This window comes from Lycium barbarum, chromosome 8 (assembly GCF_019175385.1).
Source record: "Lycium barbarum isolate Lr01 chromosome 8, ASM1917538v2, whole genome shotgun sequence".
Classification (NCBI taxonomy): domain Eukaryota; kingdom Viridiplantae; phylum Streptophyta; class Magnoliopsida; order Solanales; family Solanaceae; genus Lycium; species Lycium barbarum.
The window spans coordinates 48,415,861-48,432,244 of record NC_083344.1 but is presented as its reverse complement, the minus strand read 5'-3'; the positions used below and the strand labels follow the sequence as shown (position 1 = coordinate 48,432,244).

The 16,384-nt window shown below is 39.5% G+C and overlaps 1 protein-coding gene across 4 annotated transcripts in view; it reads right to left on the bottom strand.

Moving 5' to 3' along the window:
* The window catches only part of LOC132606141 (uncharacterized), a 57,745-nt gene that overhangs the window by 16,863 nt on the left and 24,498 nt on the right, over positions 1-16,384 (bottom strand). For 3 of the 4 annotated variants that reach the window (XM_060319500.1, XM_060319501.1, XM_060319504.1), the window contains 5 exons: positions 14,548-14,621; positions 14,256-14,366; positions 9,686-9,784; positions 8,659-8,741; positions 6,313-6,461 (listed from right to left, as the gene is read on the bottom strand). In XM_060319500.1, coding sequence (XP_060175483.1) covers positions 6,313-6,461; positions 8,659-8,741; positions 9,686-9,784; positions 14,256-14,366; positions 14,548-14,621 — 516 coding nt within the window. The remainder of the gene's footprint in view (positions 1-6,312; positions 6,462-8,658; positions 8,742-9,685; positions 9,785-14,255; positions 14,367-14,547; positions 14,622-16,384) is intronic. The other variant, XM_060319502.1, reaches the window with a different exon arrangement.

The window sequence follows — 16,384 nt, the reverse complement described above, 5'->3', positions numbered from 1 at the left end:
GGGTTGTAGCCAAGTATTGGGTTGTGCTGAATCCCAATAGATATAAATTGATGTTCATTAGTTGAATTATGATAGATCCAACATGTTTGGGTCGCTGTTGAGTACTTGGAGCTTATGTTGGAATTAAGGGGCGAGTTGAGGTATGTTGAGCCTAACTCCCCTTTGGGTTTTAAGAAGTTCATAGGCTTTGGAATGAATGTTCTAATGAAAATTCATGCTTGTAGGGGCGAGCGGGTACGTATTTCTCCATTATTGATAATGAAATATTTAATGTGATATTCGACGACAAAATAAGAATTTGACCAAGTGTTAATTCTTGTAGACTCGAAATGATCATGTTTATGCAGTATATACTCATCATTACTTGTAACTTGATTTAATACGCTTCATGAGTTTTAGATGATTCTAAAGATGCTATGAACATTATGTTTACACTGGCCTATAAGAGTTAACTTTGAATGATATAATGTTCCAAGTCGCATGGGCTATACTTATGAAATGTTATCGATATTTTGGGAGTTACCTTGACATTGCGATAGGTAGTTGAGTTGTGCATGACCTTTCTACTCTGAAAGCATTTGCCCAATTTGGAATGTTAATTGTAAGCCTTTATAACCTAATGAGGGTAGTAATGTTAGCTAGTTATGCCTCAACTTAAAGATGAAAGTAATGGTGTAGCATGTGCCTCTGCATGTCCTAGGGATGGCGATGTAGCGCGTTATCACTCGTAAATGTCCATGTTATTGGCACTACCTGTAATGTAAATAATCTAAAATAATATTATGGGGCTAAGGAGCCAACCCTTGATTCTTTAAAGGAATTAAATGTTTTGAACAATGTACATGATTTTTCTCACATGATCTACACTTCGACATATGTTGCACATTTTCTAAATCTTGTCCCACCGACTGGTGTAGGTAGGTGACAACACATACCGATACTAGTTGATTTGTATTGGGGCTTTCTTTTCCTGTGATTTTATTCACAAATACATGTTTGGGAGCTGACGGTCAAGCAAGCTAGGGTCGTCCTCACTTTGATACACCTCACCTTATGACATTACACCTCACCTTATGACATTCTTTTGGTATAGTTGGGGGTCATGTCATCCATGAGTTTTCTCATTCATTACGTCATAGAGGCTCCGTAGACAGTGGGTTGTATTTCTGGTTTTTCATGGGCACTTATATGGCATTATGAATGACTTTTCTTTGCTAGTGTATTTTGATATACTTCATGATGATATAAATGTTGTTTATCATTCACTCATTAAATATTTTAGAGTTTAATTGGTCACATGAGCATATTGGTAGCATTAATGTCTATAAATATTGGTTCGCTCGATGCGAGTTTATGGAATTAAGTGCCGATAACGTCCACCTATTTTATGGGGCTTGACAACTATATGCTTTGTTCTTTCATGAAACACTAGACTCGAAGCAATATGCATAGCTTTACCAGTGTTGTCTAAGCCGCGCTTAAGCCCTGAAGCGAGGCACAAAACATGTTGAGTGCTTTGCCGCGCTCAATGTGTGGTTCAGCGTCGTTATCAAGGCTCTAAGACATAATTTTCCTTGCCAATAAGCGTCTCCTGAAGAAGCGACACTAAACAATTAAAATTTAACTTTATTCTAACAAAAATTCAATTCTTTGTCCATATATTTGTTATTAATGTAAATAAATATTAGTCTTGGACTAAACATATATATTTATTTTTTCTCCATTTGCGCCCTTTTTCATTAAAGCTCACACTTTATTTGCACTTTGCGCTTAAAGCCTCAACAGACCTTAGTGCTTTTTTTGTGCTTTTCGCTTTTAATAACACTGAGCTTGACAATTTATTTTTAGTTTAATGTATTTAAAGAGATTTTTATATGTACATGATAAGAAAATGGATATTAGGCATAACTCAACCCGAAACGCTAGCTCAAGATTGAGAATTTCTCAAGACCATATAAGGACACCAAGTTCCCCATCCACAACCAGTAAAGCTTGATACACCCGCACACCCGAGCCTGCCAACAGGAGCATGAGCAATATAATATGGGGGTTAACATCGGATAAACCAAGAATTAGGATGAGTTTGGCTTTATATAAAGGGCTATATTCACCCATCTCCTCATCAATTTCATGGATAATAGAATGAGGTGTCCGCACCACCTTTTGGGAGTAAAAACAAGATGAAGAAATTGTTTTGCTTTTGCATGAGACTAGGAAAAAAAATCATTGAAAGGAAGCAATCCTTCTCCTTTTTAAACAAAACTCAAGGAACTTTTGGACAACATAGAGAACTTTTTTAGCAGCAAAATAATTAGAAGAAGTAATAGAACATGGAGAGAAAGAATTTTCAGCAGATGGAGGAAGAATGGTCCGACTAGAGACTCAAAACCTTGGCTCTAATAAAAAAAAATCAGAGGGAGAAAAAAAATTGAAAGAAGGGACTCGAACCCTTGGCTCACTAGAAATTCAAGATTAGAGGAGGGTGTTGGTTGCATAGAAAATTGCAACCTGTTAGCCCAAGAGATAGTGGACAAGAAAGAGAGCATTCTATTCTTTAGCAGAAAAAAGTATTCGAGGAAGAAGTATAAGAAGAGGAAGAGAGAATTTTTAGTGTGGTGACTCTAATCACGGGTGGGTGTTCAGGGAGTTTAGATTGGATAACATTGGTTTGCATTTTCAATTTTTGGATTCGAGAAATTACAATCCAAATCCATTCCGAATACATTCGGAATGGATGATTACTTTTAAGTTCTTCAGATTAATCAGGTTTCATTATTTTGGACTTTGCAATTTTGATCCTATAAGTTGATCATTTTGGTTGTTTTAGGTTAGTTTTAAGCCTATAAATTGACTTCTTGTTCCGCAGATCAATTACTATTCTTTGAAGGTTAAGCCCGTTCGAAGGCAAGTCATGGTATTCGGGATTGGACATCGAAATGGATGCTCCTTCTTACAAAAATGAACCTTCAATGTATTCATGTAAAATTGTCTTAAAAATTTCACATGCCCACCACAATAATCCAAATAAAATCCTGCAACTAATGAAACCATTATTAGGATATTCCTAGTAAAATAATCACTAAGGCCTTAGAATTAACAAGTCCAAACATAGTAAAACTATGTCCAAACAAAAAGCCTTTTGATAGCCAAGGTGAACGACGTAAAAAAAAAAAAAAAAAAAAAAAAAAAAAAAAGGAACAGCATAACCTGTGTAATCCCACAAGTGGGGTATGGGGAGGGTAGAGTGTACGAAGAACTCACCCCTCTCGTGGAGGAAGAGAGGTTGTTTCCAAAGACCCTCGGCTCAAGTAATGCATATCAAAGAAAAAAATCAAATGTAAAGCAAACATGGCAAATAATAGAGAAATCATTACATAGCATTCAAAAAAGGGACAGCAACCACAACAAAATAATGTAATAACTGAAGCAAAGAAACGACTAGTAACAAACATCAAAGGACAACCTACCACCCTAATCCTCGACTTCCATAAACTCCTATCTAATGTCATGTACTCCTTGAGCTACATCATTTCCTGTCTAATCACCTCTCCCTTATACTTCTTTAGTCGAACTCTACCTTTTCTTAAACCCACCACTGCCAGCCTCTCACACCTCTTGGGGCATCTGTGCATCTCCTCTTCACATGCCTGAACCATCTCCGTCTCGATTCCCTCGTCTAGTCCACTAAGGAGGCCACTCCCACCTTGTCCTAGATATCCTCATTCCTACTCTTACAATCCTACTCTTATCTCCCCTAGTATGCCTACATATCCGCCTCAGCATCTTTTATTCCACAATCTCATCTTCTGAGCATGAGAGTTCCCACAACTCTGTAGTACTTGCCTTTAAGTTTTGGTGGTACATTCTTATCGCATAAGACTCCTGAGGCGAGCTTCCATTTCATCCACCCAGCACCAATACAATGTGTGACGTCATTGTCGCTCTCTTTATTTCCTTGGATTAAAGACCTAAGATAATTGAAACATCCTCTCTTAGTGATGGCCGATGTATCAAGCCTCACTTCCACTTCAACCTCATACAAACTTACACTCCATGTATTCAGTTTTGGTCCTGCACAACCTGAACCCTTTAGACTCTAGGGTTTTTCTTCACACCTCCAGCCTGGTGTTAACTCTACCGTGAGTCCTCATCAACAAGAACTATGTCATCCTCCCATTGTCCTTACCCAAGTCTTGGCTCCATCGTACATGTCCTTAATTGCCCTAGTGTATGCCACTGGTACACCTCTAGCCTCCAAACATCTCCATAGAACCACACTTGGGACTTTGTTGTAAGCCTTCTCCAGGTCAATGAACACCATATGTAAGTTCCTCTTCCTCTCACTATACTGCCCCACCAGTCTCCTCACAAGATGAATGACTTTTGTAGTAGAGCTCCTCAACATGAATCTGAACTAATTCTCAAAAGTAAATACACCCCTCCTCACCCTCATCTCACACCTCTCTCCCATACTTTCATAGTATGGCTCAGCAGCTTGATCCCCCTATAGTTGTTGCAATTCTGAATAATCATGGTACCCCATCTCCATTCTTCATGCATTTTTGTCATCTTAAAAATGACAGTAAACAATTTAGTCAGCCACTCTAACACTGCCCTGCCTGCGCTCTTCCCAAATTCTACCAGAATCTCATCAAGCCCCATCGCTCTACCCTTGCTCATCCTCTGAATAGCCCCCTTGACCTTTATACACCTACAATTCCCAAAATCCGAACGCTTATCGGAGTGCTCCAAATCACATAGCACAAAGTCCCCCCCCCCCCTCCCCCTCCCCCCCTCTTCGTTCAAGAGTTTATGAAAATAAGTCAATCATCTCCGTCTAATGAATGTCTCTTCCACCAATTCATTGTCTACCTCGTCTTTGATGCACTTGACATGGTCAAGGTTTTGAGTCTCTCTCTCTCTCTCTCTCTCTTCTTTTGGCTAGCTTGTACAGCTTCTTATCCCCGCCTTTGTCCTCTAGTTCCGCATACAAGCGTTCGATGGTTGTTGCTTTTGTCGCCGTCACCGCTAACTTTGCCTCCTTCGCCATCTTATACCTTTTTGTATTCATCTTGAAAATGAACAAGTCCAAACATAGTAAAACTATGTCCAAATAGATGATACTACTAATAGTTTATATTCAAGTCAACCACTACTCAATCCTTATAGACTTTGTGCAATTTAAACAATAATTGATATGCTTCATTAAGGACCTAGTGCCAAAATCCTAAAATAGCAACGAGAAACATGGCCACACTAAATGCATCTTAGGTAGCACCATCAATTAGCCTAATAGGGTGTGTTAAATAATTTAGTAGGGTATTGGACTCAGTATTGGGTATATGTACTTATGTACAATGTGCCAAATCATCCAATTCGTAATTTGAAGATCCACATGAAAATCCTAAAAGTTTGGATTTCGATTTGGATTTTGGTTTTGCCCACACTTCGCCCAACCCTAGCTCTAATAAAAGAATTTTGAGGGGCTCAAACCCTTGGCTCTGCTAGAAATTCGAAATCAAAGGAGGCACTAATCGCGTACAAAGCATCAACGTTGGTCTCGAAAGAAATAGTAGCACCATAATGGTCGTAGGTGAGATGAACAATGCTTGAACTGAGAGGAAGAAGAAAATCATTGGCCGGATGGCGGCGAACATTAGCTAGTTCAAGATCCTAGCAAATAAAACAGCTCAATAGCCACTAAAATTGAGCATCAGCCACATCTCATGCAATCAAACTTTATACTTATCGCACCATTTGTCTTTGAGGAAGGAAGATTGACGTACGAATCCGTTGTGTAATATTGATTCAATAGCATTAAACTACTTCTTAGGTCTAAAATGTATCACTTTCCACTTTTTCAGAGTCGGTATAAAATTCAACTAGGAGTTCCTTAAACAACTTTTTGGGTGCTTGAAAGAAAAATTTTGCGAGTACTTTCGTCTACTGTCTAAATCTCTTAATATAATTCCCAAAAATTCTCTTCAGATCAGTAACGTTCACTCTCAAAAAGCAAAAAGTGACAACCAATTTTTAGTGGAAGGATTAAATGAAAGAAACTCGACCTTCCTCAAATTTGTCCAATTAGTGAATAATTATTCTTGTAATGGAGCTTCCACAACCCTGCTATTCTATAGAATCCCAGTAAAGGAGACAGTAACAAATACAGCATCCAAAAAGATTGTTAAAGAAAATGGCTTGCTTTACCTCCAACCAGGTCTATTTTAAGCAGAAAATATCATATTTTAAGCAGAAAATATCATGTCATTAAAGCAAGCTTAGCCTTTAAATTATAGGAAATTAAAGGAATACCTTCACCGTCACCTTCCAGCGAGCATGCTTGATTTTATAATTCCAGAATTCATGATTAACAAGGACATACTGAATGGAGAAAATTACAAGTCCAAGGACAACATCATTTTCCATTCCAGAATCCATAAGCTGCATGGTGAGGTCTAGCACTGGATATCAAAAAAATAGTGTGTAAGGACCTACAGGAAACGACATAAAGAATCTAGTGGCACAGTAGAAGAAAATAGGCCACCATGATTAATGGCCAGAGAAAATGACTTTGACGAACATATTGGATTAGAAACAACAACAACAACATACCCAGTAAAATCCCACAATGTGGGGTCTGGGAAGGGCAAAGTGTACGCAGACCTTACCCCTACCTCGGAACATATTGGATTAGAAAAAAGAGGCAATATATTTATGCTATCAGCAACAGAAGAAATAAACTCCCTTGGCATAACAGCAATTAGAACACCGATAACGTTACATAAAGTACAAACATGTCATACATAATTGTTAAACATCTATATTATATTCAAAGCATGAACTCCCTAACTTAAAAATTAAATTATGAAAATACCCTTCTAAAACCTAAATATGCTTCTACTTAAAAAAAAAAAAAAAAACACACTACAAAAGCAAAAGACATTATGCTGACCAACACCCCAAAATGAAAAGACACGATGCTTCACGGTTTGAGAAAAAGACGCATAGTTCACAAACACACCTCCCAATGATCATCCATCATATATTTGTCATATGTCTCTCTACATTGGTACTCATGGAGAGGTCAACTTCCAATTTAACAAGTAAAAATTTATGTATGTCTACTTTTGAAATTTCTGTAATTTCCTAGTAAAGTGTTGCCTTTTAATGCCTTCATCGGGTACAAGTAGGTTGGGGTGTTCATGATTTTGTTTGGATTAGCCTTTGATTAAAACCAAAATCAAATCAATTTAGTCAATTTTTCAATTATGAAAATCAAACCAAACCAAGTATAATAAACATTTGTCGGTTTGGTTGTTGTCGATTTGGTTCAGTTTGATTCGATTTTTATGAAGTGTAATGGTATTTCTCTCTTCTTCTTTTTTTCCCTAAAATTAGAAAAGAATTTTTTATTCTTTGCTAACTTATAATCCTTTACAACCTTTTTATTATGGTGACTATAATTTTCTTGAACTATGGAGAAAAATGTCTTTGGATCTATAAGTTTTAATTAGGTGAAGACAGTTTATAAGAAATATAAAAAAAGTCCAGGTAAAAATCTCATTGACATTTTTATACATGAATTGATTTTAGTTCATGTCTTTCTTTAAGAAATTGGCACAAAGCCTAAAGTCCATTAGTTTACTAGAGATAAATTAATGATAAAAAAGTTTTTGATGAAAATTTATACAAAATATTTAAAAATACTTTAAGAAAATTATGTATATAATTTTCGGTTTGAATTCTTTGGTTTTTTTTTTTTTTTAATAAACCAAACCAAATATTGTGGGTTTTTTAAGTTTAAAATCAAATCAAACAAAACTCAAAAAATATCAATTTATATAATCGGTTTGGTTTGATTTTCGATTTGGATCGATTTTGAACCAAAATAAGACCAATGAGTGTAATTTGTTCAGTAAGATGCCATAATTGAGTTATTTTTTCCTTAATAAAATTCTGACCTACTTTCCACTTTTTTTTTTTTAATTTAAATGATTTCTCTCATGTTATAAATAATTTGTTTGTTTGTCTAGGGTAGTCAAGGGAATGTAGTTTGATTTATTGTATTCTATTTTGTCTTTTAGACTCATGTTATTGAAGCTCCTCTAGAACTAGGCATTAACCTTGTTGAGTTCCTGAGCACATATTTTAGAAATTAAAGCTAATCTTATTTATTTGATTGTCACAGTATACTCTCTGAGAGGGATAACTTTATGTTCACTTTCAAAAGGAATATTGATAACAAAAGTCCTGATCATTGTGAAGCAACCTAAATGGATGAAAGAAACATACACTAGAAATTTTGTCTAAGAAAATATTAGGTGAGACACATCTCATTACATGTTTGTACCTCATATACTTAAAATAAGTAAACGGTTGCATGTTTTTAATTTAACTTTGATTGCTCATATTTATTGTTTCAGTTGATATCCAATCATTTTAACCTCAGTTAACTAAACAAATAAGGTAAAAATACGTATCACTTAATCATAATTCAGTGATAATCTTGTGTATGAATGACGCATATCTTGCATTCATACTACATGCCAAATAATATTGATATTATTTACAAAAAATATATACTACATGACTTGGCATACACGTGCAACGCACATGTCGAGAAACTAGTAAATAAATAAATACAACTAAAGAACATGCCTGAAAGAGTCAATTGACAATCATTCTGCTCACAGTCGATCCAAAGCATTTTTGCGAGCCGCCCAGAAAGCAACCACGATCCACTAAAGCAGCCCAAAAAAACACAGAATAAAGTGTCAAGATAAGTTTGATTTTTCTAGAATTAGAGAAGTTTCTTGAAGCAGGTAAAGAGATCAGACTAAGCAGCGAACTATAAGAACAAAACTATGTTATCCACAGTATATTATGCGCATCAGCTTTTTGGTAGATTGCAGACAGCTAATACATCTGACTGAAGATAATTGATTACAAACAACAGTAACACAAAAAGAAGTAAACCACACAAAAAGCAAACTGCAAGTCAACAAAAGGAAGATAGTAATAATAGCCCATCATCAATAAAGATCAAAACGGAAACTAATTTACAGAACTAAAACCCTAAAATTATTCTAAGTTGCAAAAGACTTCAACTTTGCAATGGTTGGGAAGCTTTTACTTTATTATAAAAAGGGATCATGCCCTTTGAACAATAAACTTATTAATACTTTTGAGACAGCAGAACGGTTGAATTTGGTTTAGAAAGCCTCTCCCCATTGAAAATTGATTTATAGTGAGCAAAATCTGTTTATGAGTAGCAAAAATACAAGAAAGGCAGAAAGAAACTCGATACTCAAAGTGTCCTGCACCATAGCCTTGTGCACCACGGGTGAAAGGGTTTGGCTTTGCAAGCCTTGCCATACATATTCAACCCACTCCAGGTCCAGGTGAGCTTGGTTCAGATAGAGTGCATGAAGGGAAAGCTCAAAGACAGCCAGAAATCAATTCAAATTATACTATTACTCAAAAGGTTATGGTCATAGTTGTTTATAGCAGTCAGAAGCCACTAGCACAATCTTAATCAAATTGTACTCAAAATTACTCAAATGGTTACGGTTAAGCAATCACAAGCAACCTGATAAAATATACCAGATTGTGCCCACAAGATTCACTAACGTTTACTAAGATGGAAATTCTATATGAAGTAGGAGCATAGGTGGATCCATTTCACCTCGACAAGCCACTGGAGCCGATTTTGAAGGGATTCGTTTTAAAAGCGACATCAAAGATATTTGCCTGGACTATCAATCTAGAAACATGATACGGTGAGCTGCAATAAGAAAAAGCAAGAATAAGAAAATCTAACTAGAGAAATAACCGTGAAAATAGTGACAATATGCCTCATGGTAGATTCTGTTATCTATCCAACACTGAGATATACAAAACACAACAACAACATACCCAGTAAATTCCCACAATGTGGGGTTGTCTGGGGAGAGTAGAGTGTACGCAGACCTTACCCTCACCTTTCAAGGTGAGGAGGCTGTTTCCAAAAAGACCCTCGGCTCAAAAGCGAACGAGAGAAAAAGACAAAAGGTCAGATAAGGACAAGCATAACAAAACACTATGAAAACGAGAAACAACAAAAGCGAGATAGTCATGATAAACAGTAGCTACCATAAATAAATAAAATACTCAAAGTACAAGACCTAACAATATAAGCAGAAATCAGATGGCAATAAACGAATGAGCAAACTACAACTACTAGGACGAAAGAAGTAAGCGAGATTACCTCCTAACCTTCTATCCTAATCTGAGTCCTCCACAACCTCATATCTAAGGTCATGTCCTCGATAAGCTGAAACTGCGTCATGTCCTGTCTCACCACCTCTCCCCAATACTTCTTTGGCCTACCTCTACCTCTCCTGAAACCGTCCATAGCCAACCTCTCACACCTCCGCACTGGGGCATTTGTGTCTCTCCTCTTGAGATGTCCAAACTATCTCAGCCTCGCTTCCCGCATTTTGTCCTCCACCGATGCCACTCCCATCTTGCCCCGGATATCTTCATTCCTAATCCCATCCTTCCTAGTGTGACCACACATCCACCGCAGCATTCGCATTTCCGCGACTTTCATCTTCTGAACGTGAGAGCTCTTGATTGGCCAACACTCCGCCCCGTACAGCAAAGTCGATCTAACCACCACTTTGTAGAACTTTCCTTTAAGCTTTGGTGGCACTTTCTTGTTACACAACACTCCAGAAGCGAGCCTCCATTTCATCCATCCTGCACCAATACGATGTGAAACATCATCGTCGATCTCCCCATCTCCCTGAATAATAGCCCCAAGATACTTAAAACTTCCTTTTTTCTGGATGGCCTGGGTACCAAGCCTCACTTCCTCGTCAGCCTCATATGGTACGCCACTGAACTTGCACGCCAAGTACTCTGTGTTGGTCCTACTTAACTTAGATCCTTCAGACTCCAACGTCTGTCTCCAATCCTCCAGCTTAGCGTCAACTCCGCTACGAGTTTCATCAATCAAGACTATGTCATCCATGAACAACATACACCAAGGCACCTCACCTTGTATTTGTCGCGTCAATCCATCCATCACCAAGGCAAATAAAAACGGGCTAAGAGCTGATCCCTGGTGCAACCCCATCAGAACAGAGAAGTGCTCTGAGTCTCCTCCTACTGTCCTTACCCTGGACTTGGCTCCATCATACATGTCCTTTATCGCTCTAAGGTACACCACAGGTACACCTTTAGCCTCCAAGCATCTCCAAAGAACCTCTCTCGACACTTTGTTGTAAGCCTTTTTCTACGTCGATGAATACCATGTGCAAGTCCCTCTTCCGCTCCCTATACTGCTCCACCAATCTCCTTACAATATGAATGGCTTCTGTAGTCGAGCGTCCCGGCATGAATCCGAACTGGTTCTCTGAAATAGACACACCTCGCCTCAACCTCATCTCCACCACCCTTTCCCACACTTTCATAGTGTGACTTAGAGCCCGTTTGGATTGGCTTATAAGTTAGCTTATAAGCTGTTTTCAGCTTTTTTGAGTGTTTGGCTGGCCAGCTTAAAGTCATTTTATGCTTAAAATAAGCTCAAAAAAATAATTGGACTCATTTGACTTAGTTTATCTAAAGCAGCTTATAAGCTGAAAACAGCTTATAAGCCAAAAAAAATAAGTTGGACTACCCCAACTTATTTTTTTCAGCTTATAAGTTGCAAACAGCTTTAAGCTGTAAGCCAATCCAAACGGGCTCTTAGCAGCTTTATACCTCTATAGTTGTTGCAGCTTTGAATGTCGCCCTTGTTCTTATACAAGGGAATAATTGTACTCCACCTCCATTCCTCGGGCATCTTATTTATTTTTTTTATGACATGGGAACCCGCAGCCGCTACCCTTCGGGTGCGCACAGGGTTAACCCAGCTCCTGTGTAATTCTTCGGGCATCTTTGCCGTCTTGAAAATGACATTAAACAACCCAGTCAGCCACTCAAGCCTACCCTGCCCGCACTCTTCCAAAATTACCCCGGGAACTCATCAGGTCCAGTCGCTTTTCCCCTGCGCATCCTATGAACAGCCCTCTTAACCTCCTCAACCTTTATACTCCAACAATATCCAAAGTCGCGATGCCTATCGGAGTACTCCAAATCTCCCAACACAATGTCTCTGTCCCTTTCTTCATTCAAGAGTTTATGAAAGTATGACTGCCATCTCTTTCTAATGTGGGCTTCCTCCACCAGCACTTTGCCATCCTCGTCCTTGATGCACTTCACTTGATCCAAATCGCGTGCCTTCCTCTCTCTCGCCTTGACAAGCCTGAACAACTTCTTATCCCCACCTCAGTCCTCTAGTTCTGCATAAAGGCGTTCGAAGGCTGTCGTTTTGCCGCCGAGACCTCCAACTTCGCCTCCTTTCTTGCAATCTTATACTTATCCCTGTTCATCCGCTTCTCTTCATCATCCTTGTTGTCTACCAACTTCGCATACGCCTGCTTCTTTGCTTCCACCTTCCCTTGGACTTCTCCATTCCACCACCAATCCCCTCGGCGGCCACCACGGCGACCTCTTGAGACCCCTAGTACATCTTTAGCTACTTCCCTAATGCAACTGGTCGTCCTATCCCACATACTCCTCGCATCCCCCCTACTATCCCACGCTCCCATAGCCATCAACTTCTCCCCCATTTCTAGGGCACTAGACAACGTCGAACTTCCCCACCTAATCCTCGGTCGGTCATCCACGACCCTCGCCTTCTTCACCCTCTTTATCTCCACATCCATCACCAATAACTTATGCTGGGTCGAAAGATTCTCACTCAGAATTACCTTGCAGTCCTTACAGAGACCTTTATCATCTTTTCTAAGGAGCAAAAAATCAATCTGCCTCGCAGCCACCGAGCTACGGAAGGTTGCCAAGTGCTCCTCCTCCTTCGGAAAACTCGAGTTGGCTATCACCAATCCAAAGGCCTCTGCGAAATCCAGGAGTGAGACTCCTCCTTCATTCCTGTCCCCGAAGCCAAACCCCTCATGCACATCGTCATAACCCCTCGAAACAAACCCAATGTGCCCATTGAAATCTCCACTTACGAATAACTTCTCAGAAGGCGATATACTTCCCACCACTTCGTCCAAGTCCTCCCAAAAGCGCCTCTTTTCCTCCTCGTCCAATCCCGCTTGCGTCACGTAAGCACTAATGATGTTCAAGGAGAACCCTCCAATAACTAACTTAATCGCCATCATCCTGTCATTGACCCTCTTAACCTCTACCACCTGATCTCTCAGCTCACTATCTACTAAGATCCTTATCCCATTCCTATACCTCGACTTACCCGAGAACCAAAGCTTATACCCGTCCACATCCTTAGCTTTAGGTCCTACCCATTTAGTCTCTTGCACTCAAGCAATATTAATCCTCCTCTTCCTAAGCGTCTTAACTAACTCTATGGACTTCCCCGATAACGTCCTAATATTCCAAGACCCTACTCTCAACCTAGAAGCTCCCTTAACCCCTTTAGGCCCCCCAACCCTAGCCCCCGTCCCCAATCGAGAATATGACTCTAGTCTACAATCCCTCACCAAAGCCACTAAAGCAAATAGACGCTAGTCAAAGGTTGATCTAAAACAAACAAAGGATCAATACTAAAGCACAAGTTAGCAAGAGTCTAAAGGCAGTGAAAATAAATAATCAAGTACGCGGAGCAAGCAAAAGATTATAAGGCTAATAGACAGGGAATGGATATGGGCTACCGGAGGTACCAACTCCAGGTAAATATGACCTGTTCCCCACCGAAAAACCCCTATTTGCCGCCGGAAAGTACTGTTCACTGGCCGGAATCACTGTTCACCTCCAGTACCTGCCGGAAACTTGGTTACCTTTGATGAAACTGACCAGAGACCTCCTGGGGAAGGATTTCCGGTGGTAGTGTAGAGGAGGAAACACAAGAAAAAGAGAAAAGAAAAGAAAGAAGAAAAGAGAAGGGGAGAGGGATCTGGCCGGACCGGTGGTGGTACCTGGTCGCTGGTCGGGGTGGCTTGGTGTGGGGTCGGGGTGGGTGTAGGGGTTGTTGTTCTTACCGTTGGGGGGGGGGGGGGGGGGAGAGAGAAAGAATGGTTCATCTGACCACATAATGCTCATTAAATAACCCCCCCCCCCCCCCCCACCCAAAAAAAAACTAATAACAGATAATGAAAAAGTAATATAGCAGGCTTCTCTTCAAAATTTTAGATTCAGTAGCATCAAAAGGGAGACAGAGAAGTAAATAACTTGATAGACAAAAGGCCTACCATTTTAACATCTTTGCCAAAATGTTAACTCCCGTTGACATCAATGCCACACCAGAGCAGTTAGGAGAAAGACTCTTGATCCAAGAACAAATGATTTCAGCCACATTAACACTGCAGTTGAAGAAGGGATATTATTCGATGAAAAGACTTGCTATTTTACCAACAATTTATGTTTTTTTTTTGTGTGTGTATGTGTGTGGGTGGGTGGGGGATATTACTAGCAGTCTAGCATATAGGATAAAAATTAATTGAAAACAGGAAAGGGGATTGATTAATGATCCTACAGCCATACCGCAGGTGTTCCATTGGTGAGTTCATTTCATCATGCATATAGCCACGAAGGTCCAGAAGAGCAGAACAAACACCCTAAGTCATAAAATATAATCAGCAAGAAAAATCAATAGCCAAAACAACTTGTTGACATACCAAGGAAAACAGGATTACAAAAGTTTTGGGATCATTACGCAGGACGGTTAGAGTGAGAAACCATGGTTGAGGTGACAATTGCATGTGCGAAATGGCTTAGAGATCTGAGTGTCTGACTGAAGGAGAGACACTTGATCTTGTTCTCTTTTTTAATCATTATGGCTACCTCTCTACTTTCGATCTTTGGTTGTACAGAGAAAACTATAACACCTGCCAACTTTCTTGTCCTCTTCTCTTTGGTAAAGCCCCCAGGCAGCGTATTTTTTTGAAACGAGAACCTCGGTGACGCGACATAAAGACTCGTTATTCTTATTTCTTTTATACCCGGAAAAACAAAAAGTTGAATATAGAAAGTTGGTCCTAAATAAAAAGGAGTCAATGATCCCCCTTAGATCATATAAGGAAAGCTTAGTTCCAGATCTTTCTCTCTGCTACACCCTTGACAAAAAGTTTTGTTACTTGGGAAACACGTGCATAGCCTTTGGTTAGCAAGACATAAGAGCAGAGCCATCTATACTTGATAGCAACCAAGATGTATTGATAGCAACCAAGGGCAGCCCGGTGCACTAAGCTCCTGCTATGCGCGGGGTCCGGGGAAGGGCCGTACCACAAAGGTCTATTGTACGCAGCCTTACCTTGCATTTCTGCAAGAGGCTGTTTCCACAGCTCGAACCCGTGACCTCCTGGTCACATGGCAGCAACTTTACCAGTTACGCCAAGCCTCCCCTTCCGTATTGATAGCAACCAAGATGTAAGGAAATCAAACAAGTAAACCGGAAACTAGGTAAAACACAAGGATAGAAGTATAAATTAGATTGGGGAGAACAGAAAGTTAGAAGAAAAGAAAGGTCCATCTGACAATTAAACTAGCACTTAATCATTAGAATTAATCCACAGGGGGAAAGAGAATGAACTCATACGTGAAATCCATTCTAGGAATGAATCCAAGAGTCGCTCAATAAGGGGATACAAGGGACAAACCCTAACACTCACCAAAAAGAGTATAATCCTTATCCACCCAAATCCTAGCTAACCAAAAGTGGAAAGGAAAAGGACTGTTTATACTAGGGCAATAGGTCATTAACTACAGAAGTGTCCCCTAAGTTAGACCCTAAATAAAGAAAGGGGCAAAAATTGCAGAACTAGCTACAATTGGACCGGAACTGCAGTTCTAGCCATCGTTAACATCCACTTGAACATGTTGTCAATTTGAAGTCTTCACTACTCCATGCTTCATTAAAGCCCTTCAAGTCTTCAAGTCCTTGATGGCTACCATAAGGGCCATTAATACAGGAGATGTATTAACGCAATTATTTCAAACATGCGCTAAATACCAAAAAAGTTATACACCCATCCAAAGGTCTAATTGCCAGATAACTATAATTACTAGGGATAAAGATCTAGTTACTAAAAAGTTTGCTGTGTAAGCAGGTTGGTGATCTCACTCCCTCATGTTTCTACCCCTTTAGAGAAGGGAACAAGATGACATTGGGCCTAACTCAACCCTAAAAGCTAGCTCATGAAGTCAAGATTGCTTAAGACCATATAAGGAGACAACATCCCATCTCCTCCACCAATGTGGTACACTTAATACTCTCCAGCACACCCAAGATTGGACATTTGGAGCATGGACAACATAACATGGGGGGCCGAGCATTGGATACACCAAAAATAGGAATGGGTCTGGCTCTGATACCATGTTG